Raw genomic sequence first — 26,978 nt, 5'->3', positions numbered from 1 at the left:
AGTTTTAGGGTGTCCCAGATTGACGAGTGGTGTCGTCGTTGCCTTTGAATCAAGAGGTCGCGGGTTAGACCTCGGTGGAAGTACATAGTAGCTCTCATCCCACTTCAAACTGTACGTGTATGTCCCTATTAGCCTACCTGTGCATAAAATGAACATACATCTCGAACTCAAACGATTTCAGTTTTGTTCTTGTCGAGACGGTTTGAATGTATACACTATGACTCGGAATGCATCAAATCAATGTTGATGCATTTTGGTGCATCAATTGGTACAGTTGATGCAGCAATTTTGGTTTCTTTGAAATGACAGTATATCCTATGTTCAACTGATGTTTTTTAGTGCATCAGTGTGAACAGGAGCTGATAAAAGTACCTCTTGATGCATTCACCTGTGTGTTTTGATGCATGAAAAGTGTATTATTAGTAGTATCTGGTCTTCTTTGTGAGTATCCATTCATCAATTACATTTATCATTACTCATATACATCTTTGCCTTTACGTCGCCTTGTAATCAAGGGGTTCTGGGTTCGATACCTGGTGGAGGCACATTGGAAAGTTGCTCGGATCCTACTTTAAACTCTAGTTCCAGTCCTGATTAACCTCTCTGTGCTTAAAGTGGACTTAAAGCAACAATTCAAATCAATATTTTTTATACAGGGTGTTTCACTCTCTCGCCCCTCTGATATTCGCTTATGAAAAGCGTACTATTGGTCATAATGTAATGAAATTTGCTACGGACATGCCTCGGTGTATGAGAAGTATGGTGACGTCATTGGAGATGGCACCATAGTCTCTCTATGCGTCTGGGTCTGGGCGATTATGCCGTTAAATGCCAAAACGGTGTCCATAAGGACGTGCCAGAGACAATTTATTGGACAGTTTGGAGTCCGGAAACCGCCTGTAAAATCTTCCATTCAATATTTGGTGAAGAAACTGGAAACAATAGGAAGATTGTTGGATATGCATGAAGGACGACGTCCAAAACGGCCAGAAGCAACGGTGCAAGAAGAGAAAAAAACAGATTGCTGGCCTAACCAAAGAAGTCGTTCCGTAGACTGTCGCAGGAAATGGGAGTTTCCACAAACAAATGTCAAGGAGCTGCCAAAAAAGCAAAGCTGTATGCTCAGGGATGGACAAAAATATGGAAACACTACGACATCGGAACTGGTGAAATCGGTGCAATTTTTCCTCTTGAAATCAAACGCGGTGCGACATTCGTTTGTTTTGCGCCGTGAGATAGGACCCTGTCGGACCGGAAGGAGTCGACATTGGCGCTGTAGACAGCGTGCTGTGCAGTTGATACTGAATCATGTCTGAGCTGACAAGTGTTTCAAGGAGGGCAAATTGTTGGTGCCCACCTTCCAGGCACCTCTCTGACCAAAGTAGCCATGTTATTTGGCGTATCGAGAGGGATTGTATCCAAGGTCATGACGAAATATAGTGTATCCGAAAGACATCGTCAGATAAACACCTGCGTGGACGAGAATGTACACTGAGTAACAGAAACAGACGGACATTGAGAAATATGGAATATGTTTTGCATGAAGAATGGTCGACGATCCCTGCAGTCTCCATTCCTCGGAGACTCCAGGTCGTCTTGTATGCTAAAGGTGATCCTACACCCTATTGGCCTCAGCATTCAGTCTTTTTGCAGGTATTTCCCTATTTTTGTCCATCCCCTGTATATCATGTTACTGCTGTGCAACAATTGCTACCTCCCGACGAAGCGAAAAGAGTCAATTAAGAGTTCACTTCCAACACTCACTGTGACGTTACCATGCTTCTCATACAGCAAGGTATTGATTGATTGATTGATTGATTTAGTAGGTTTTTATTTACTTCGGGTTTTGTGCTTCTTGGCTAATTTGCGAAGATGGGGATGAGTGATGAAATTATAAAATTTATGAATGGACATTCACAAACAACCAAGCCCGAGTGGAATTGGAACTCGGGACCCTTGACGCCCCACTCGGTCACAGAGTCCGGAATACAGCAAGGTATGTCCGTAGCAAATTTCATTACATTATGACCAATAGCTTGATTTTTATAAGCGAGCCGGAAGCGAGTGAAACACCCTGTAGATATGCAATTGTTACTTTGGTTATCTTGCTTGAATACTAACGACTCCAAAACTATATTTCCCTGTATTTTCTGTACAAATCAAATGAGCAATGATAATTTCGCCCTCCATAATTACAAACGAAGATACTTTTGAACTGAAATTTTCGAAAACGCAGATGGATCTATTCCTCACAGGTATTGTTTCCCGAAATGGCGAAACGTTCGGAAATTTTCCGTCGGCAGTCGGATGTAATTTCACACTGTCCGAGCAGTAATCACTCTCTCCGACGAGGGCTAATCACACACTTGAGAATTGCATTTGCTGATTAGCTTGCCCATGCAAGCGGACCGCATGTGCTCGCGGATACACTCATCACCCCGCGTGACGCCTGCGTCAATTGTCACCTGCGACGGCCACATGAAGCCAGAAGCCCGTCACGCCAGCCGTAATCTTCACGTCATCCAGTTTGACATGGGGTACACCTCATGAAAAATTGGTGATGAATTTGCTCGGAACTAGAATCTGTGTCAATCAGCACGTTACGTTATCATCTCCATTTCGTTGATAGAAGCTTCAATTTCTATTTTGTTCCGAGATTGATGTGGGCTATTTTAATCTGCGTAGTAGCTTTAACGATGTAAATCTACTAATCCAAAATGCCGTTAATGTTCTGGCAATACTACTTTTTTGTGTCGCTTCTGTGTCAATTTTGGTTAATCGCGACGATGAGGATGATTATATGTAATTGATGAACGGATACTTATAAAGGACTTTGACTCGAAACTGGTGTGATTTTCATCAACCACTCGCGTCACTTATCCATCTGAACGGTTTCTATTTATTTTGCTTGTTCACGTCGCTCTTTCTATCTCTATAAACTGATCGCTCCGATGATGATAACTAATATGAGGAAGGCATATGGCGTGATGTGGAGATATGGAGCTCCACATATTCTTGATCCCGGCCATAGTTGGGATGATGTAGTCAGCATCACGTCAACTTTAACCCCCCGCCCAGGTACCCATTGTACGAGGCTGGGTGGGCCTCAGAGCCGCGCAGAAATTACTGGAAAAATTCCCGGTCTGGATCAACTTTCTCGCGATTCGAACCCGGATTATCCGCGTGATAGCCAGATATCAGGATGTAGAACATCGAACAACTGTTCGTGGCTGTGAATCCCGACACCAGAGCCTCGTTTGCCTGCAATATTGCCGGGGAAAGGAGGTTGACTTTTATACTTTAGCAAAGATAACCCCTTGCACCACTTCACACTCTAATGAGCTTAGATTTAATATGTGAGAAGGATGTCTTCAAAATCCCTATTTTTCATTATTATCTTATCCCATGTCACCTAAAATATTTCATCACCTGGCAACACTGGGTATAGGGGACAAAGACACGGCAAAACTGTGCTAGATATTCAGCAACCAAGGATCTCCCAATGTATGAAAAGAGTAAGAAAGGAGACGATTGCGCTACGAGATTTCACATGTAGCTCACGGATCAGCAATTACGAAGGAGGGGAAACCCTAACAAGAAACTTGATTTCGGATTAAGAAATTAAAGGTAATTAATTAATTATAAAGGCGCCAAAATTCGTGGCGTCTTCGTTTAGCGGTCTTCCAGCGACCTTCATCTGAGGTTGTATTGGATTTTAGTTGGCAGTCCGCTCCCCCTGCAACCCACATTGATTCAAAGCGGCTAATTTCCTCGGCAGTCGATCCACGCAGGAGGAAATTCTCGACTCGTGATACGTGAAGAGAATTCAGTACATCTCTTCCGCAGTTGAAAGGTTTAGCAAGCTAAATGTGGAAGAAGTAGTCATTCTTTTTTTTTCTTCTTCCCTGCAAGACCGTTGGAACATTTCTGACACCCAGTAAATAAAGAAATCGTGTTCTGACGCGGCAAGGAGGGGAAAGGCGATTCGAATTTCATCTTTTTTTTACTCAAATTTCATGAATCTAGTGCATTTGAAGAGAATGTACGAGAGGGAACATACACTTTAAATCGAGTTGCCTTTCAAATGCATAGAAAAGGAGTGATGGAATTTGCTGCAGTGAAACATGTTTCATACTCGTGTCTCCGCTGGATATATGTGAACATAATAGTATTAAACGCCTTTTCCTCTACGAAATGTACTTTATAACATTTCAGTCTCCACAGTGACGTAGCATTTTCTCTATTGTAACGTTCTCAATATCTGAAAAGACAGATTGACAACAATAATTTGTATACAGATGACGTGCATAAAATGAAATTTCGAGACTGCAATGAAAAAGTATTGGTACGGATAGCTCATGTTTACGACGTTTTCTATGAGAAAGTGTTGTCGGCAGGAAATACGTATTCAGCTAGAAGTACGCGTGCAAAAGCAAATATAATAAATTGTTAAAAGAACGTGTTGAGGACAATCGAATCATAAAAGTACAACGATAGTGATGTTGAAAGCGGAGGATGATGATGACAAGATTGCAAGAGTACAAATAAAGTGGTGTTGAAAGTGGATGTTGATTAGCCTACAAGGGGATCGTAAAAGCTCAGTGGTGTTGAAAGAGGATGTTGCTGATAACAGGATGATGAAAGCACAAGGAAAGTTTTGTTGAAAGAGGATGCTGATGACACTAGGATCATAAAATTACAAAGAATGTGGTGTTAAAAGAGGATGTTTATGATAAAGGGATCGTGTGTACAAAAAACTGGTGTTGATAGAGGATGTTGATGACAAAGAAATGAGAAAAGTACAAAGAAAGCGGTGTTAAAGACAAAGGAAGCGTAAAAGTACAAATAAATAGGTGCTTATTGATGATGTTGATGGAAATTAAAATACTTATATACGAACACACTTCATATATTATACTGTGAAGGACTTTTCATTTAATGGAAGCGTCACACTGGTAATTGTTCGCGACAACCGTTCAAAATGCGAGCTCTTCATGCATGTATCCAATTAAAATGTTGTGCAATGGCATGCGAACTTTTCTCCCTAGACATCACTTTGATCTTGATGCATTACCGATGCGCTAAACAAATTAAGGCATTTTATAACACCTCGAAAAGGAGCAAATTGGTACAAGAATTCAGTTATAACTTTTTACAGGTTAAAGATACATATAAGAAACCTTCACCATTGCATTTCTCGTGAACTTCTAGCCTGATTTGATATATCATATCATCCCCTTCCCATTTAAAATTCTGAAGTTGAGTTCAAGGTGGCGGACATCAAGATGGCCGTGCGGGTGGCGTCAATGTGGTTCCCCCTTGGCCTGGCAACGATTTATCATCACCATTTCCAAGTTGCGCGCTGCAGTGGCCTTGTACCGAGGGTGTTAAGTGACTTTTTGAGCCACCCTGTATTATGATTGTAGTTAGAGAGTTAGAGGGTCCATTGGAAGCTAATTCAATTCAGCACGGCATGCATGTGTCCACATAAATATATTAAATTATGAAATGCAATGTTATAAAAGGGAAAGAAGACGCTCAGTTAGTAACTCTAATATCAAATTAGGCTATATTAAAATCTGAAGTGTAGACTGAAAATATCAAACACTTTCTGTGACTTTAAATGGAAGTTGGGATGGGAAAGAAAGCAAACGGCGATAGTCAAGGAAGATAGTTAAGCGAGAGCAAGAATAAGTCACCGTAGATGATGAAACTGGCAGACGTCCAGTCTACCCGGACTCGTCAGCCTGCAATTGTTGCAGTTTTCTGGATTGCACTGCGAGAAAAGGGAGCTTGCCAGTGGATTACCCCCTTAAAGAAGAAAAGCCGCACACTTGCATCCAATAAATTTCCCCGCCGATCAAATTGATATCTATGGCCTCACTTGTAAATTCAGAGCAATAAAAACCGGGCTAAACCCGCCCCTTCTTCCTTCCTATTTATAAACTTGCGTAAAATCGACGCGTCCCGACAAAAGAAGGACACCCTTTTTTGAAATTTCACAAAAGCCACGTCAGCAATTTATATCACAACGATTTATTCGCCGAAATTCTACTCGGAAATGTTCATCCAAGCTGTCCGTGCAATGCATCCGTAGCCTAGACGTATTTTCCCCTAACAGAGATTCAAATACCGTTGGAATATGCACCATATTTTTTAGGAGGAGGGAGAGGGAAGTTTCAAATTCAAATTTTAGCACTGCTTAAAGGAGAGTTGCAATTGGCTACATTCGTCGATCCTGTAAAAGTGGGAAAAATTTCCTTCGCGATAAGAGCATGCTGCATAATAAGATGTTAACGTAGTATAAGCTGTGCGCATGCATCTCTGAGCCGACGCTCGATTTCTTCCCAAGATCCCGAAGGAAGAAGGAAGCCTTTGAAGGAAGAGCGGTGTGCATATATTTCAGAGCAGCGAGAGACCACAGCGGAAGGCTTTCAAAAAAGCCACGTGTGAGAATATCTTCTCACGTTCCACTAACAGCAAGGCTGACAAGCTGATTTTGTTTACTCGGTCATGAAGCGATAAAGCTACCTGCTGTTTTCATTAATCAATATGTTCCAGTTATACGAGACGCGATCCTAAAATTCGCGGAATGAAGTTTACGCTACACTGCATACTCTGAAGCTTACTTGCACTCTATGTACTGTACTCACGTCTAATAGACTGGTTGAAAAATAAACGCAAAAAGGTCTTGTTGATATACCTTGCAGTCATGTAGTATTTACTGTTTAATGTCAGGAGATACATTAGAGAAAATGCCTTTAATCAAAGACACGTTTGCAAGTCTGTTATTAGAGTGCAACAATTGCGTGGAAAGTCTACAGAATATTCACCCAGAAGTCATGCAATTCGTTAGTGACAGAACCCCTACTCCAAATTTAAGGGAAGAAGTGTATCTGTAAGAAAAATTTAAATAAAGGAGGAAACAGTGAAGGGGCTCTGAGGTTTACTCATCCCGCAAAATTACTCTTACTTCTGTGACGTACATTCTGCCTTTGAAATATGAGCAGCAATGCCACTTGTGGGACACAACAGACGATTTCGCATTGGGATATGAGTAACGTGTGTATAGAGATGAGCAATGTATGTGTGTTTTGTGCACATGTGTGTATATACATACATGTATGTGTGTGTGTGTGTGTGATGTATGTGTATGTGTAACACTCTACTGTAATGTAATATGTAACATACTATTGAATCTATGTACTTTATTTTCTATCCATGTCGCTGTAATAGTTGAATATACAGTCTATGTCGAAGACGAATAAATAAATAAATATGTAATTTACATACCAATTCCGTAACCTTCTTCCTTGGAAGATTTTTCCCGAGAGAACAAATGACATAATGCACCAACGGTTCGGATCTTCCAATGCTAGCGTTGGCCGAGAGAAGCATCTCCCTCAGAAGCTGAATCCCAATTGGGGGGATTGTCTAATTGGCTCGATGCCGACGAGGGCAGCGCCGTTTCGCGACAGGTTCTCTTCAATAATAAAGCATCCATCCGATAAGATGTTCGAGTGTTTCTCCGACTTCGGGCGAAAAGTAAAGTTAATCTTAGCGAACTTGGAAATCAAGTATGGACCTCAAGATACCTCTTGGATATCTCTCTAACTTTCGACGTCTTTCACTACTACATCATCCTTCTTGCTTTAAAAAGTTTGTTTCTGAGTTCACTCTATGCTCTGATAGGCAGATCGGGAACGGATCTACAGTGTAAAGTTTGATTTCGAACCACTGGTCAATTTACTTCTACCTGGTATGAAACGGGACTCTTTGATTACAAGACGACAGCGGAATGACCAAAAATTATTGGGCCTGCCTTATCCTGTTCCAAAAATAACCTGATCAGTATTTTCTCGGGACCTGAATGTTTAAGGATCTTACGTTGTTAAGATGCTTAACAATTCTAACTCTTGGTAAGACATGTTCTATCTTTCTATCAACAACATTTGAGTACAGTTCAGTGAATAAGTGTCCCATTTTGATTGGTCTTGCATCTACAGGGTGATTGGTTGATTGGTTGATTTAGTGTTTTAAGTCCACTTTATGCACAGTAAGGCTAATCGGAACTGGACCTATAGTTTAAAGTGGAATCCGAACCACTATGTGCCTCCATCGGGTATCGAACCCAGGAACCCTTGATTACAAGGCGACGACGCTACCACTGCGCCATCGGGGAGGCCCATCTACAGGGTGAGTCAAAAGCCATACGATAACCTTTCAATATGGCGGCCATGTTGCGCATATATCCTGAAAGGTAGGTCCCATCACCCTTTGTTTCCAGTGTTACTCAGATATTAATTTTCCATTCCGTTTCCAAAATAAAAGTGTATTGCGACTTTTGTCTCACCCTGTATGTTAACAATTCATTCATTCTCGTCGTCACGATTATCGTAACGGAGAGAAAATTACAAATAAAAGACGCAAAATTTCAATTTTCGTGTGGCATATTTGTTAACAATTTTGCAGTGTATTCAAGACGGTTGTATCTCTGGTGAAGAGGTACTACAACTCAATGATTTAGAGTCAATATTAAACCCACGAATCCTCTCTCTATTAGCGTAGCGAGTCCTTTTGTCCATTCCTCTCTCTTTTCAACGAAATCTGACGCTAAGTCAGTTATGTATCTCTCGTCAAGAGTATTTTCGTGACTCCATTGAGACTAATGCTTCAGCTTATTATCACGAGAGAAATGCTTAAACTCCAGAAATGCTGTTTCCAACAGAGACCCAATCTGCCTCTTCACTCGGAAAATTCGCCATGAAATAACCAGCAAAGTAAAGGACCGTAGCTTGTAAGTGGACTACAGTTCCTTAATCAAGGCCCAAATGCTTAATTTGGCTAATTTATCAACAGATGGTGTACGCAGCGTTTTTCCGCAGAAAGATTTCTCACAGTTTTACCTTTGAACATGCTTTCTGTTTGGATGTATTTTTAATAAGGTACTGCAGAAAGCTTTCGTCCTGTATGGAATACTTGAAGTTGAGAATCTAAGGTGTGTTTTTCCTTTTAACATCACGTGTTCTCGCTTGAATATTCAAAAGGAGTTGATGGCTTGACGTGCAAGAAAGAGCGCCCTTGATAAATGTATTTTTCTTACATCACTCTATTAGTTGAAAAGGCAAATTCTATTACGCTGACCTCCGTGGCAGAGTGGTTAACACAGCGCGCTACGGTACTAGATATCTCGGGTTCGAATTCCGGTCTGGCCATGGGTATTCTTTGTGTATCTCTTCATCAATTTCATCATATCATCACTCATTTTGCGATTAGCCAAAAGTGGCAGAAAAGCAAGGTAAAACCAACTCAAAAAACCAAAAGATTTTAATACATAATTTTCTTAATGGTAGGTCTCACCGATGATATAATAACACTAGGGAACAAATGAAATATTTTTTTTTGCTTCCAGAGCGAAATAAGTTGCCTCTTATAGAAACAAGTGTGCTGAATTCAAAAATAACAAAAAAATGCTCTAACACGCAAGATTTTATTTTTACAGGTAGATTTTAGTATACATGGAAATATGCGTAACAAATGTAAAGAGCCATGAATTGCACATCATGTAAGTACATGTAAATAATATAAAGTATAATTTTATAAGGAAATTAGTAATCAACCACTAGTCAGAAGTAATTAGCTTGCTTCAGATAAGGAAATTTGAACAATACAAAAGCATACGTTTACTTGAGAATAGGTAAAAAATGTCTACCTTTCAATGAACATCTCTTATATTCAGTGCTACTTTCTCGTTTCGTATTCCAACAGTAATCCCCTAAGATGGCTGGGTCCCATCGTCCTTGGTAACGACGTTCCAAGTCAGAAATGTCCTGATGGAACCTTTCCCCCTGTTTATCACTTACATCACCTAAATTCTGTGGAAAATATTCAAGACATTCAAGATGAGAATGTAGAAGATGAATTTTTAAAGACATTCGGCAACCCATTTCTTTGTAACACCTCAGTAGCTCTGAAACTAGAAATTCATAGTTCTCTTCTTTTTTGTTTCCCAGGAATCCATTCCCCACAGCTTTGAAGAAACTCCACGCTGCCAGCTCGACATCTTGGAGCTTTGATTTTAAAAAAAATGTCTTTCAGGAGTTTTCTAATTTGTGGTCCCACAAAAATACTTTCCTTCAATTTTGCTTGTTGTCTAGTTTGAGAAAAGGTCTTGGAGGTAACGAAATCCACTGCCATCTTTATTCAAGGCTTTCACGAAGTTCTTCATCAATCCTAATTTAATATGTAGTGGTGGGAAAAGAATCTTCTTTAGGCCACAAGGGCCACATATTCCACATTTTTTCTTCAATTTGGTATTCATCCCTCATTCCCCAATCTTTACTACAAAATGACGACTTGTGTCGCGACTGTCCCACAAGCACAAAAGCAGCAATGTTTCGTAAAAACTCCCTGTAATCCTGTGAGCAAGGCAATAACCTTGAGATCAGCACAGATTTCCCATTCATATTTATTATAATTTACAGCTGCTAACAAAGCAGACATTGTTTCGTATGTTTCCTTCGTATTTAGAGCATGGAATAAAGGAATTGATGGTAAAACATTACCATTATGCAGCAGTACAGCTTTCATACTTAATTTTGAGGAGTCTATGAACAGTCTCCAATCGGGTACTGAATGTCGAAAACCGAACTCATTCATTAAGGAAACGACATCTACACAGAAGCACATATTTTCTCTCATTGTGAAATACTTGGAAAACTGTTCGTGACGGTTTCGATAAATGGAAATTTTTGTGTCTTTCGCAAAGAGTTTCCACTGCTGATTCTTGAACCAAGAATCTCTGCTTCTTTTTTTCCCAAATTTAAATCGCGTATAAGATCACTTAGCCCATCATGCATAATGAGGTGCACACCATCATCTTGTTCGTCACAATGGTATTCTACGTCGATTGATGTTGACGGCTCGTCTGCGGTATCTTCATCTGGTGCTTGCACAACCTATGTGCGTGCGTGTGTGTGTGTGGGGGGGGGGGGGTGGAACTGGTAGTTCCTTGATGTGGTGTACTGGTCTCTTATATATAAATTTACATAACAACTTTTCGAATGAAGTAATTCTTTCCCTTTCTTTTCCAGGTAAACATCTAGCCTTATTTTCCAATGTTCGTATACCTTATACCTTAAATTTTATTTTATTAAAAATTGACATTATGAAAAATTTTTACGTGTAGGAGAATTTTGAGGATTAGTTCCGCTTACTACACTACAAAACACATAAGAAACAGTCATTACTTTCACGGGGGCAAAAATCATGTTCCCTAGTGTAATTATCTATAGAACCATAATTGATGAATAATTGTATTTTCTTACTTCGAGACCATGAGCTACCATTCAGACTTGATTAATTGATTGCGTTGATGTTTTAAGTCCATGTTATGCACAGTAAGGCTATTGGGGACTGGACCTACAGTTTAAAGTGGGAACCGAACCACTATGTACCTACACCGGGTATCGAACCCGGGACCATTCCGACGGTTCATATAGTAGTCCGAAATAGAAAACTGCATCTTCATCTTCAATAAAATCCGTTGTGCCATATATTATAGAAACACTTCAAAATACTGGTAGTGGAAGCGGTGGAGGTTAACGAAGTAAGACGTTTGTTTAAAAACATTCAAACTTAAGTTTACAACACAATTCATAGCTCAAATGACAAGTTTGAGCTTCTGTTAAAGTCCAATTTATGCACAGATGTGCTAATTCGGACTAGGACTACAGTTCAAAGTGAGATGCAAAGCACTATGTGCTTTTGTATGGTATCTAAACTGAGACCTCTTGATTACAAGGGACGACTTCACCACCACTCCTTCAAGGAAGCTGTCAAATTGTAAGATATGAGAAAAATCTCACTCCTGTTTGCTTCAGTCAGTAGTTGGAATATTATTGTCACTTGTTTGAGATGGATAAAACCTTTTGGATGTCCTAGTGACTTCTACTGTGACCTTGTAATCCAGGAGTCAGAATTCGAGCCTAGGTGAGGAGATATTTATACTCTGTGTCTGGAATCTGTGGAGCAAGGCCACCATAACGGCAGAGAAGGGGAGAAAGCGAGTGGGCGGACCAAACGTTTCTGCAAACAGTTCATAGCTGCAGTCATGTTTCCCTTTCCATGCATTCACTTTCCCTCTCACGTTGTTTTCGTTCCCTTGCTCCAGAGATTACCTGAACAGGGTGTATAGTGGTTTGGATTCTACTCTAAACTGTTTGACCGGCAATTACCAAATGCTGCAAAACTGATTTATTAGAAATTAGTGTTTAGGTTGCCTGATATCCAAAAGAAATGAGATAATGCCATCCTCATTATTGTACACAATCAAATTTAGACTGGCTGATATTACCCACAATTTCAAAACTTTCATGATAAAGGTGTCCCCCAAATGCAATCTTTCTCTGGCACTGTTCCTCCTTGGCAACAATAATACCTTCCTTCTTCGCGAAAGTTGCTGGGAAATCGATTCCAGGATGCCTCTAAGCAAAATGATTAAGTGTTATTACGAATAAATCAAATCGAGATGGTAATTTTCTGTGGAAAACTTCCGTCGGCGAACCTCATCGTTTTTGTATCTGATGCCGAGCAGATGTAAGGAATGAGTTGGAATTTGCACACTACATTACCCCTACGAGTGGCGCTGATGCAAGACAAACTAGCAAATGATATCTTCAGCAGGAGAACTCGGGGAAACCGACGGGGAAGAATGAGGGGGTAGAGACCTTAAAGTGAAGAATCCATTAGGGGTGGCATCAGACATCAAAAGTTCGTTTTTCTCGTCATACATCAGTTGAACTTTCCTTCCTTGTTTTATGCTCTTGGTAAGGAGCAGCAAACTGAAGACTTGGCCAAAATGTAACTTCGGAATAACGGCCAGCAGAGTGTCTAGTCCATGTGGACGACTTTAGTTCGATTTACAAGCTGATTGATCACAGGTTGGTGAAATGAACCTGAGTGTTTAAGGTTTAATATTTGTAAAATGTTAACATTTTTAAATGTTTGATATTTCAAATTATGTTCAGAATATCAAAGACAACTATATTTAGACTGGTAAAGTTGTTGCTTGAACTTTCACATATGTTTTGAAATGCGTCATCATCTGTTTGTGTTGACACTTTTCCATCTCGCCAGAGGGTGAATGAACCCGCCTGAATGTTTTCACCTGACGGCGGACTGAGTTGGAAGAGAGGCGAAAGGGAGGAATCGACAAGAACTTGGTAACGGTGAGAATTTAAGAATAGTTTTCGGTTCTCGGTTCTATAGATGAACCTCGAAAAGGGAGCCCGCGGAGTGCTTCCACCGACGAAAACATCACGAAAGTGTATGACATGATCATGGCGGATCGCCGACTGACGCAACAAACAATTGCAACACGTCTAGGCATTACGGAGCGCGTGCATGTCATTATTCGTGATCATTTGGAAATGCGCAAGATGGCTGCGCTTTGGGTTCTACGAGACTTGACATTTGACCAAAAACGCACACGAGTGAAGCGCTCAGCTGCACATTGCAACGCATGCGTGCAGACCGTGCAGACTTTCTGAACAGGATTGTGACTCAGGATGAAACATATGTTCCCTGCCATGAAGACACGCCTGAATGACAAGCATTTCCGTACGGACGATGATGTTATGGATGCTGTGAATGACTGGTTACACACCCAGGACGAAGCTTTTTTCACCCAGTGGGTTAGAGAAACGGGACCAACGCTGGGAAAAGTGCATTCAAGTAGAAGGAGACTATGTAGAACGCACATAAAAGTTTAGCCTGCTACCAAATCTCCTTCCCCCTCAGGCCAGAAACTTTTCAGCCGACCCTCGTAGATCTTATCTGCCAAAGGAAATAAACTGTCCTTGCCCCCAAGTTTTTGCTCCTTCAGGTTTGGAAACCAGTCGCTGCCACTGAAGTCAGGTAATGGTGGAAATACACGATTAAAGGTCGCATTCAGGATAGGGTGCAAGTTATAGGAATTTCAGCGTGTTTATCAACACTAGGCTACCTAATAAGAGAAATTATCTGCCGACTTGAAAATGCTCTCCATCTGACAAGACAGTTACTTCAAGCAATGGGAAGTATTGGTATCAACAGAGACTCTTCATTGAGTGGGCTCCAAGGGGAAAGAATTCAGGTGGGCTCTGTCATGCTGGTCATCCATGCTGAGATGCTCTTTTCCAGTGTCTCTCTCTCTCTCTCTCTCTCTCTCTCTCTCTATTTATTTATTCCTCTCTTTGTTCCTATATTTTTAGGTTTCTCTCTAAAATATTTGTTTTAAATTTCTATCTTTCCACATAATTTATTTCTTTATTCCTTCCTTCATTTTTCTATTTCCCATCTTTACTTATTCTTCCGATTCTCTTCCATTTATACTCTGTTTCTGCATATTTTTTTTTAACTCTATCCGACATTTTGTATTATGTTTCCCTATTCCTCTCTTTGTACTCTTCATCTTCACCCTTCTTCTTGCACGGTTTCCTTGTCCTTAATTTTTGCACTCTCTTTTCCTACCATTTTATATTGTACTCTGTTTCCTTATTCTTCTTGTACTCTGTTTCTCTTTCTCTTTGTACTGATTTTTTCCCTTCATTTTGCACTGTTGCAATATATTTCTTGCTGTACTCTATTTCCTCAAGCGTCTCTTTTGTACTCTCTATTTCTTTCTGTATTCTATTGCCCTATTGTGTTGTTACCCAGTATATCTTTCTTTTTGTACTCTATATCCGTATCCTTCTCTTTGTACTCCGCTTCTATCTTTTTATCGCATGTTTCTCAACTCTTTCTTTACTCTTCTGGTTATGTTATTCGTGCCATCTATCTTCTACATTTCAACCTTCCTGTGTTTTCCTATTTCTACGAGCGAAATGCTTGTATCGGTTTCAATCTCATTCTTTCTACATCGTTATTCCTCTGTGTGTTCGGCTATTCAGAAAAGGGCGGGATAAAATTGGTCACGGTGGACACGATTGGAGGTCAACACGATGTTTGTTTTGGTGCCAATTTGAAGATATATTGGGAACAGCATTACGAAATACACAGTCAGCATGTCATACATCGTAGGAGCGATTAGCGACGGATTATCGACTTTGACGCAGTTGTCAGAGATTGGTACTTCTGCAAGTGATCAATTATCAACAACATGGCGCGTGGTCCGCTCGGACGAAATGGCCAATCAACAAGCTAAATGCCAACAAATGAGCCACGAAATTAATTAAGGGGGTTATTCGAAAAAGCGCGTTTCGGTTGATTATTTCTTGGCATCAGTGTCGACGTTATTGCAATGGCTTTGTTGATGTTTTGTGGCCTTTGTTTGGATCGAAGTAAGTCAATTCGACACGAGGGTGCCATTGTTGCGCTCAGAAAATCTATCGTTCCACATTGTTTGAACCCATTTTCAGTGGTCTTTCATAACAGGTATACAGCAGAGAGGGAGAGGGAGAGAGAGAGAGAGGGAGAGAGAGAGAGGGAGAGAGAGAGAGAGAGAGAGAAGGGGATGAAGGGATGTAGCTGTGCATAAGCAAGACACTGCTGTGTCAACAAAATACTTCAGCTCAAAGGTAAACAAAAATATATTCAGATGGACTCTCCATTGATGACCATGTACCTCTTTCTCTTTCCATCCCAATTTTCTGTATCTCTCACGCTTTCTTTCTTTCGAATTTCTTTATTTTTCTCCTTTTTCATTTTGATCTTCCGCTAATTAACTTCATCTCTCACTCCTTCTTTCTGTTTATCTCTCTCTCATTCTCATCTTTCTTTAGGTTTTCCTCAATTTATTTTCTCTCATCCTATTATTTTTCATTCTTCCCTCCCCTTCTCTCTCGTCTATTCTCTTCTCTTTCATTTCCCTCCTCTTTCTCCTTCGTCTCTTCCTTCATCAAGTGGAGCCATCAGGGGAGGCAGTGCGGGGAGGGGGCTCCCTAAATCGGTCTCTACCTAAATTTTTGTATGGTTCTTAGTGGACCCACGGTTGTCTGGTTTCTACGTGGAGACCCGAATTCGATACTCGAGAGTGAAACTTTTCCGGCAATCTCCCTCGTTGAGGTTTACTCAGACACTAATAAATGGGTACCTGGGCGCATGGTGCTGATCACTGCACTATGGCAGAGATCGAGAATGTGTGTGAAGCCCTATGTATGTGCCTTCATGCCATTGCACAATGCACAAAGGATGGCATTACCTATTTGTATTCATATCCATTTATTTTTCATCATAGGACCAAACTCCCACAAGATTATACAAAGATAAAATAATACTGGTAATTTAAAATTATAAATACAGTTTAAACGTAAGTTGCAGTCTGATTGAATAAAAGCATTTCACAGCATTTTGTGCCTAAGAAGATTGTATTTAAACTTGAACAAATCTGGTGTGTTTTCAATTTCGAATGAAATTAAAATGTTAAGAAATATGTAAATATATCCTTTTGGAGTAAAATATGCAAATATATGTCCTTATGGAGTAAAATATGTAAATATATGCACTTTAAAATGCACGTTTTTAGGCACTATATGGCACAAAGCGCCAACATTTCACTGATTTGATCTGAAAGTGTTAACCAAGAAAAACATGTAATTACATTATTATCCGACTTGTACTAATGACAATACATTAAGGGATTTAGTGGCATATTACAATTGACTGCTACAACAGAAAATATTCCCGCCCACACTTATTTCTTCCTGGCGATATCATTGCATGTCTCTATCTGTCTCAAATACCAGCCGTTTACAGCAGCGCGCATTGCTTTGCTACACGCACTCGCTTTCTCCCCTTCCGTACAGTTATGCGCGACTTTGCTCTAGACACTTCTGGGACAGACTGTAGGTTTTCGTAGTAGGTAGATTGACTAACTCCACATAGTGACTGACTGACTAACTAACTAACTCTCTAGCCTTCTTAAACCCGAAGGTTCATGGCTGCAGCAACACAGGCCTTCCATCTGTCCCTGTCTTGAGCAAGATCTATATACTCTTTTCCATCCCTACCGATTTCCTTTAGGTCCATCTCAACGTTGTCCCTCCATCTTCGTCTTGGCCTTCGTACAGGTATTTTACCACCAGGTTTCCCAACAAGAATCCTGTGAACTCCTCTTTCCTCTCCCTTTCGTGTCACATGGCCTGCCCACCTAAGTCTTCTTGATTTAATCATTCTAATAATATCTGGAAATGAATACAAATTATGTAGTTCTAAATTATGTAACCTTCTCCACTCACCTGTCTCCTCATCCCTTTTAGGTCCAAATATTGTCCTAAGGATATTATTTTCAAATACTCTCAATTTATGTTCCTCTTTAATGTTTCGGCCTGTAAGCATATATTTAGTTTTCTCTTTGTTAACTTCCAAACCTATCTCTTTAGCAGTTTTGAAAAATATTTTAGCATTATTCTTAATTGTATTTATATCATCCCCTAATAAGTCTACATCATCTGCATATGCTAACAACTGAGTCACACCATTTAATTTTAGTCCTTCTTTAGTTTCTTTTACCTTCCTAACAGCATATTCTAAGGCAAAATTAAAGAGCAATGGAGATAATGCATCTCCTTGTTTTAACCCATCATGAATTGTAAATTTGTCAGACATATTAATACCCACACGAATTTTACTTTCTGTTTCACTGGTGCATATTTTTATCATACTAACAAGCTTCTTAGGTATTCCAAACTCTACTAGTACCGTGCGTCCATTTCGATCTGCAGCCGAGAGATCGTGAGAAACGTGGCGGGCGGCGCTGACGGAGGTGCCGACATTTGCGGCCTGTAATGCCCGCATATTTTTATGGACATATGCAGACATTTATATAAATATTGCAAAACTAGCACTAACCTGTGTTATAAGAGTTGTTCAAAGTGATGTCCACCTACATTCACACATTCCTGGCATCGTTTGATGAAATTTTGATTCACACGCAAAAGTTCTTCTTCCGTAATTCTTCCTAGTTCTGCCCTTATATTGTCTTTTAGTTCGTCGATGCTATGAGGGTTATTTCGGTAGACTCTATTTTTCAAGGTTCCCCACAAATAATAGTCACATACGGTAAGATCTGGCGAACGTGAAGGCCATAAACCTCTTGAAATTATTCTGTCATCAAACACCTCCCTTATAGCGTCCAAAGAATCAGCGGCGGTATGGGCTGTGGACGAATCTTGTTGAAAATACCCATATTGTCTCTCATTATCTGATAACAACTGAAAAAACGGCGCGAGTATTTGTGTGCGGTACCTCTCTGAATTTATTGTGTCTTCAAAAAATATATGCCCTATTATTCTTTTGGCACTTACAGCACACCACACACCAATTTTTGCATCGTGTAACGGAACTTCGTGTATTATTCGGGGATTTTCAGTGCTCCAGTATCTATTGTTCTGTGAACAAACATGACCACGCAAGTGAAACCATGCCTCATCCGAAAAAAATATTAACTGTGGATCAACAATACCATCTACAATATTCTGCAAAACCCAATTACAGAAATTTACTCTACTTACGTTGTCAGGGGGCCGTAATTCTTGCACTATAGAAACTCTGTACGGTTTTAATTTTAGTAGCTTAGTGGCTGTATGTGCTGATGATTTTGACACGCCCATCTCCTGTGAAACACGGCGTAGAGGTTTGTTTGGAGAACGTTCTAACGCTGCACCAATTTCATCGAGTTTTGCTTCGGTTAGAATCCGTCGTTTTTGCTTAGGTGTTTTAAAATTTAACGATCCAGTTTCTTGTAATTTAAGGACAAGACGTCTAACCGTATCTCTATGTGGAGGTGAAACGCCTGGGAATTTCTGTACAAATTGCCTACACACGTCTCGACACGAGTCTGTTTTCACGTAAGTGTCATACATAAAAATTCTTTGTTCTAACGAGAACCTTGCGGCTGGCATTCCAATCGTCTGACTGACACAACACACATACACACTGCAATAACACAAACAAGTAACGGCAAGTAACCAAGAATAACACTCTTACGCACAGTACGAAATTAACACGCTCTTGGTTTACATCTGCCTGCCACTATATTCACAACTCTGTAGTCGCGAAGGAACAAAAAACTTGAGCTAGGAGATTTCGGATTGCAAGGAAGCTCACGAACACCATTAGCTTTTAACGGTTCGTCTGCAGCGTAATCTTGATACAGTGTTGCACATTCGAAACCTCCAAACGATCCCCATCGACACAAAACTCTTTCAAGGATATAAACTTAAGCAGGACGTTACTGGTCAAAACTATGATTAAAATGTTTTACAGAGTATTATCTGTGGCTCTTAACATCATTTCTAAAGCGTATTTATTTGTGTATACAAGGGTGGAACTTGGAAGAATTACAGAAGAACTTTTGCGTGTTATAACACAGGTTAGTGCTCGTTTTGCAAGATGTCCACAAAAATAAGCGGGCATTACAGGCCTCAAATATCGGCATCTCCGTCAGCGCCGCCCGCCACGTTTCTCCCGATCTCTCGGCTGCAGATCGAAATGGACGCACTGTATATTATATAATTTATCTCTTTTTTCCGAATCATATGCTTTTTTGAAATCAATGAATAGCCGATGGACATTTTTATTATATTCCCACTTCTTTTCAAGTGTCTGTCTAATGTGAAAAATTTGATCTGTAAATGATCTGTTACACCACACAGTGACAAGCTAAGAAATTAGTTAAAATGAAACAGATTTCTGCGTCGGAGGTGTCATTCATCAAATCATCAAAACTAATATACTGGCTAAACCCAAGCATATACCTGATATGAATAAAAAAATATTCTGAAGGGGAGCAAGTAAATGCACAATACTCAACCCTGGCAGGAGGTCAGGTCGCCAGAGACAGTTGGGTCTCATGTGGCCAATACCTCCTTGTACCTTGGCTAGTACGCCTCTGTGGTGACGTCAAAAAATAATTTTGTTTCGGAGGAAATATTATCAGGTATGGTCTGGTTCTGTGATCATAGTTACCAAGATATGCTTGTTTCCTCGCATCACTTCTGTCTAGGCTTCTTTCTTCCAGAACTTCTATTTTCCTCTCTCTCCTTTCTTACTTTGTTTTCCTATTCTTCTTACTCTCTTTCTTTCGTTGTTTCTATATTCATTTATCTCGTTCTGTTTCTTTATCATTTTTTTCTTTCTCCCTGCGTGATCTCTCTTTATTTTCATCTGCTTCTATTTGTCCCTCTCTCCCTCTCTGTCTTTATTCCTATTATTTTGTTATCTGGGTGCTCAAAGAGACTATTTCACAATAGGCCAGTGTCCACTCTTGCCTATACTTTGGCGACACTTGTGCCTTACACCCCACTTACTTCGAGGAAGATTGGATAATATTTGGATTTGAATTGTGTTTAAAGTCCACTTTATGCACATTTAGGCTAATCGGGACTGGACCTACAGTTTAATCAAACCACTATGTACCTCTAACGGGTATCGAAACTGGGGCCCTATTCCACTAGAGAAACGAAATTATATCTCATCGAAACTCTAATATATCCTTTTTTGATTACTGTGATGTGGTGTACGGCACGAATTTACAACGTAAAATATCGAACAGAATACAAAAAAATACAGAATTCTTGCATTCGTTACGTTCTCTCGATCAGGAGAAATCAGCACATCCTACCCTTGCTCAATACATACAAAATTCTTAACATGTCTAGGCGACGCCTCCTGCATCAGTGTTCTACAATATATAAAGTATTAAAATTGCAAACACCTAGCTATCTCCACGAGAAACTGGCATTTAGAAATTCCATACATCCATACAATACTAGAGGTCGGCGAAAAATCGACATTCCCCGCCACTCTGCTGTCAGTTTCGAAGGCTCCTTCTCCCTCTGGTCTGCAAAGGTTTGGAATGCTCTTCCCGATTATGTTTCTTTTGTAACAACACCCAGTAACTTCAAAGAACAAGTCGTATTATTTTTATTGCAAAGACAACAATTGAGCATTATCTCGTACGGCTAAGCAACAGGAATCAAGTAAAGTAAAAACCATGTATTTTGCAAACACTTATCTGACACAACGAAAATTTCAACCTGTGTGCAAGCTATTTCAGTATCGATTTGGAAATTGCGTATGTACATGTGTGTGTGCGCGCGTGTGTGTGTGTGTTAATGTATCTGTCATTGTATTCTCTTATCATTTTATTATTTTTCATTTATGTCAAATTCATTCATGTTATGTTATATATTTGATTTCAGCATTATAAATATATGTATTGTAACTTTTATTCACCAGAGTTAGGTGGTAGAGCAGCCCAAGGCTGAATCTCGCTCTGTATTTAATAAAAAGACTTTTCAATTCAATTCAATTCAATACAAGGCAACGACGTTACCACTACGCTTGGGGTATTGCGTTACGAGTAATGTGCAATGCAGAGTATTGGGGAAAAAGAGTGGGGGTTCAGAGCGAATCTTACGTGAAACAACTAGGGCTTTAGTTTACCTTAAAGAATCCGGTGTAAGATTTCCTTGTAATCCAACCCCCGCACTTCCCAAGTGTACTAAACCAGAAACCTAGCGGACCGAGAGCTTCCTTGTAGAATCCAACGAGTCATAGTTTCAGCGCTTTTCCGCTACGTGTCTCCACCAGCTGAGGGGGAGGGAATTAAATTAGTCGGGTGGGAAACGGAGAGAATCCTCCAGATGATATTGGTACGTGCCCGGCACTCCAATCAAAACACGCAAAAAAAAAGAGCATCTCTCTTGCGAATCCTTGTAACTGTATTGCGAAAGAATCCTAAACGATTCCCAGCTGTCTCTCTTTGCATCACAACGTGACGTCCAAGATACTTCCCCCCTTGTCAATTACATAACCGCGGTAACAGTAACGCAGGTGGATCCCCCCGGTTGCCATGGGTGCTTCGCGGTGTTGCTTGGTAACATGGAGCATAATCCTTTTGATGGCAGGTACCGTGATTCAATGAATAATCAAATCAACAGTCTACCCATGTCGAGATAATTACATGCCTGTTAGCGCAAGGAAACTATATGTATTTGTAAAAGGGATGCAAATTAGCAAACGAATGACATCCCCCCTCCTTCCCCCGAAAGAGAGTGAGAGAGAGAGAGAGAGATTGTGTTTCATGGGGAGTAATCAAGTTAACAATCTTTACTCGATTGTCTCGGATTTCAAAATGAACAGGAGAGAGTAAATCAACACACGGAGAAGAGTGCATTGTTGCCTTGGGAAGTGCTGTTCCTTCATTTTTGGATACATCGCTTCTGACGTCACTACTTAGTAATAACCTATTATTTCACTCGAAATTCAATGCAAAATCCTGTGGATATTTATTCCTATTTGATGTTTTGCGTCTGCCAAACTATGCCAGTAAATCCTCATATCTGTACAGTATAATTACATGGAGTTAGCCGTCATCGACCAGTTAAGGATCAAGGAAAATGGTATATTCAGGATGTTTTCTAACCGGGATCCGGGGGAAATTGTCCACTCAATTTTCTGTGAGAACATACCATATAAATAACCATAGTTTCAAATATTACTGGAATTCCCTGTAGCCAAATTTGATTTGAGCACAAATCCTGTCACAAGCTTTTACTTCAAATATTACCACGAATGGTAATGTCTGGAGGTAAGTAAAGTCCCTTTGCCTCTGTCATCAACTATCGTGGATTATTATTAGTTAGGCTGTGATTGAACACATCACACTAATACTAAATCACATGTATTTCTAAACACGTGTAGAGTATAAATTCATAAAGTTCCTACATACCCTTAAGCTTGCACAGACACAGTTAGAGGTGGCTCTTTGTTTGCTTGTTTGAGTTTTGTGTTAAGTTCACTTTTATGCACAGACAGGCTAACTGTGACTTGACCTACAATTTAAGGTGGGATCTGAACCGCTGTGTGTTTCAATCGGGTATCGAACAAGGGATTAACGTTACTATTACGCCATCGAGGAAGCCCCAGAGGTGGAAAAGGAATAAGAAATAGGTAAAGAAAATCAGAGAGAGAGAGAGAGAGAGAGAGAGGGAAGAAGGGTGTAGATGGAGTGAGAGGGGGAGAAAGGTGTAGATGGAGAGAGAGAGAGAGAGACAAAGAAGGGCGAAGAGAAAGATATATATGTAGAAGAAGGGAGAGGGGAAAAGAGATAGGAAGAGATAAAAGTAGAGAGGAAAACATAGGGAGATAGAGACAGAGGAGGGGTTAGGAGAGAGAGAGAGAGAGAGAGAGAGAGAGGAAGGGAAGGAAAGAGAGACAGAGAAACAGGGATAAGAATCAGAGAGAGGGAAACAAGTAGGGGAAAGAGGAAGAGACAAGAAGAAGGAGTGAGACAGAAACAGGAAAAGTGAGAGAGAGAGAGAGAGAGAAAAAAACAGGTATAAAGAAAAGAAAGAGGGCAGACTGGAAAAATGACAGCGCGATAGGGAAAGAGGAAGAGAGAGACGAACAGAGAAGAGAAAGAAATGGAGAGAGAGGGGGAGAAACAAGAAAGAAGGCGAAAGAGAGACAGGGCCATAACACAGCAACAAGATTGTTCCGCTGTTAAGTTCCCATCCGATGATTCTGCTCCGGAAGCAACTCATCCTAGAGACCCACTGACCACATCCATTAAGTATTGAACTTTGGACAGTGCCATTGTCTAGCGAGTCATTAAAAGAGGGGGACGGGGTGTGGGGGTTGCTCTCCCAGGCAACGTAAAGAGGCAAATTCAATTAGGCGTCCATCTATTGAACGGCGGAGGACGAACTTGTTGCGAAATAGCTGCAGTTAGAGTAACGTTCCGTAGGCGATCACTCAGGCATCTTGCCACTTATAGCTCCGGAAAGGCGGGGGGGGGGGGGGAGATAATCACCTCGACCAAAGAAAGTGCCTGCTCAGAGTTTCAACCACAGGCGGCTAGGAATAAACTCCGGAAGTTCTTTCCGTTAAAAACATGGAAGTGCTCGCGCAATAGCAATTCAGTAAATGCATATACAGGGTGTCGTTGTACAATTCAGTCAAAAACTTTCACAGCGTGTAGAGGGCATCAAGAGAAACAACTTTTCACAGAAACGTTTTGCTTTTGAAGTTCTTGTTTTAAAATTAGAAGCCTTAGAGAATCATTTTTTGTCCTGTATATATGGAACCATGCGACATTTATTCATGGTCGGCAGTGTCATTTATTGTTGTCGGGAATCATTATGTTTTTGCATGAGACAAGGGGTTCATACGATTTACCTAGATGGTTCCACACATGATTGCCTTCATTTGGCACACATTATATCCGTATCCGAAAGGTACAAGACCCTACTCGAGAATGGTATCGCAGTTCCGTATCGAAGCTTTGGATTGGAAGCGGAAATCTTTCGAATTACACTTTGAATGCAGCGCCAAATACGATCTATAGATAAAACTAAGAAAACATATTCATACCGCATTCTACACACTTGTTTTTGACCACAGAAATCACATCGAATTTTAAAAAAGTTCTTATGGTTAGATTTCTACATATTAGAAGAACTGCAACCAAAATCTGGTTGACTTTCGACTTTCACGATTTCAAACAAGTGGACAACGAGTGCAGAAGTCTAGTAAAGAAGACTGTAATCTCGCGTGCTGCATGCTGTGGGCTCGAATGTTCTTTAATTTTCGCTTTCGAACTGCATTAGGTGACGTCACTTCCGAAAAGACCGCACTTGAAGCCTTTATTTTGGATCAGAGCCTATGTCGGTAATGTATTGAAACTTTTGTCGTTTTGAGACATCACTCATCTTCATGGAATGATATGAAGAGATTTTATGGAGTTAACCAGAGTCGCTCAGAAGGAGCTTTTCAAGTTTTGGAAAGCTATCATAATTCTCATCTTCAGGTGCTAATGTGGAGAGCACCTTCAGGATTACAAGCCAAGTACGTTCTCGAGAATACACAACGCTTTTGAGATCTAGTTTCATCGTCAGGGAGAGAATGGAGAAAGAAAGTTTGCAATCAACGTCAAAACTCGACTAGCATATGCTTCTCGCGAATGAGTTTACACATATTTTGCAACGCGTGCTTGTATGTTATACTAGCAATGAGTGACATACATCCACGGAATTTAGTGGCAAAAGTAATGTCACAAATAGCAAGTTTCTCTGCAGAAGCAGAATAAATGTTAAACGAGGTTGACAAATTTAACTGATTTTACCAAAACAGTTGTCACACAACTGGAATCATTTCAAAATGGAAAATGTATTAAGGAATTAACATTTGTGAAGATTGATACCATTACCGCTGGAAAGTAGTTATAATATGTTGTTGGAACAAATACAGTATATGTCCAGGCTTGTAGGAGTATTAGAGCAACAGCGTTGTCGAACACTCTAGAAAAGAAAAAGTTTTCTCTATGACACGCCAAGAACCACTTTAGAACCAACACGCATCGAAGCAATTGACACTCGCAAGTAACCTAATTTTTAACTCTTAGTTGGACTTTCCTTGACTCAAGCCTGACACAAGTCTATATGCTGTAGTAATAAGACAAGGGCTGTTACTTTTAACGCCCCAAATCACGGAAAACATTAAACGCATACGTCTCTGTTAGAAAATGTTTACTGTAGGAGAACGTGTATAAAATCATGAGAAATACATTCCTAATGCTTATTCATACTTTGCCCAATGTTAACTCTTTCAGTTTCCGTCAAAATAGTTTCACTTAGGGGGTGATGGTCAAGAGAGTAAAAGCATGTACGTTTCCATAGTATGCTTTTAAGTACGGACAGGCTACTTTCCGCTTGATTTGGGGTTAATTCTGTGGAAGCACAAGACTCCTGTGCTGAACAGTAAACGAGATAAATTACAGATAGAGAATTCTTACCGATACGAGTTATTTTCACGACGAAATCTCCTTGCGGCTCTCAATTGCAATAACATAACGTTACTGCAATTAAATATTTACGATGTGTGAATACTTAACATTACAATACAGTACTTACCATAATAATGGTTCTATCTAGTATTCTTCTTAATGGACTATAAAATGAATATGTTTTACCAACACTTGTGTACAGTCACCATCAATAAAAATAGAATATTAACTTTCCTGTATGGCGTTATTATATGTGTTGCCTAACTCAACGGCGATGAGTAAATTTCAGCAGCAAATTCGGCATACATAAAGCATTAGACTACCGTATTAAAATGAGTTTCAGGATCTACGTATCTCATTGCTATTGCTGTTGACTGTACATGTTTATATTTGCGCCGTCATGTCATTGAATAGTGGCACAAATATATCGTTTCTAGAAAAATATAAGTAACGATGTGTGTCCTTAACGTGTAGATCGAAAGACAACTTACCGTAGCCTTGTAGATTTATTTCCCACTCAGAAATCCCCTTGCAGGTTATACCAACCGCATACCAAACTTGCATTTAAGTTGAACTAACCATCCTTCTGCATCTGCATGCTCTCTGTAATTCGGCACACAAAACATCCCTTCCCCCTCCACCATCTCCCTCTTAAGTGAGTTATAGAAAGTGCACTTACCGCTTTGTCGCCCAGGCTCTCCACACGGCAGTGCAGGAAGGCGGTTTGGCCAACCGCGGTGGTTACATTTCGCGGAACGTGGAAGTCAAAGTAGGGAAATATACTCGTGTTGGTTGGAGGTTCATCTGTGACGAGTAGTCCTGGAACAATAGAGAGAGAGAAAAGTTTCAGTTGCACGTGCCACGGAAATCTCCATTCAGAACTTTCCACACAAAGCTGTCTGAGTTGGAAACACACACAGGAAACATCTGCCAAAATGTAGAACACTAGGAGATACTAGAGTGTTGTAAAAAGTTACATGAATTAGAAAGGCTTCCCAAATTGGGTTTGATGACAAGCCATAACAATGGGCGCACGTATTCTCAGGATTAAAGATGACTAAATATTCTAGGGAGAGAAGCCAGATTTGAACAAACAGGTTAATATTTATATTCTGTGTCCTTGTGCATGTGATTTTGTGAAGCAATGGTGTACGTGTTGTACATATGTAACAAATGGTTATTATAAAAATGACGTGTCAAAAGGATCAAT

The 26,978-nt window shown here is 40.2% G+C and overlaps 1 protein-coding gene across 1 annotated transcript in view; it reads right to left on the bottom strand.

Moving 5' to 3' along the window:
* Nucleotides 1-26,978, bottom strand: part of dpr1 (defective proboscis extension response 1) — an 815,638-nt gene that overhangs the window by 262,556 nt on the left and 526,104 nt on the right. Inside the window, exon 2 of the mRNA XM_083130821.1 lies at nt 26,448-26,587. Within this exon, the coding sequence (XP_082986947.1) occupies nt 26,448-26,587 (140 nt within the window). The remainder of the gene's footprint in view (nt 1-26,447; nt 26,588-26,978) is intronic.

The sequence above is a fragment of the Lepisma saccharinum genome, chromosome 11 (genome assembly GCF_977018435.1).
Source record: "Lepisma saccharinum chromosome 11, izLepSacc3.1, whole genome shotgun sequence".
NCBI lineage: Eukaryota > Metazoa > Arthropoda > Insecta > Zygentoma > Lepismatidae > Lepisma > Lepisma saccharinum.
Note: the sequence above shows the minus strand (reverse complement) of the source record. Positions and strands in the feature narration are given on the sequence as shown.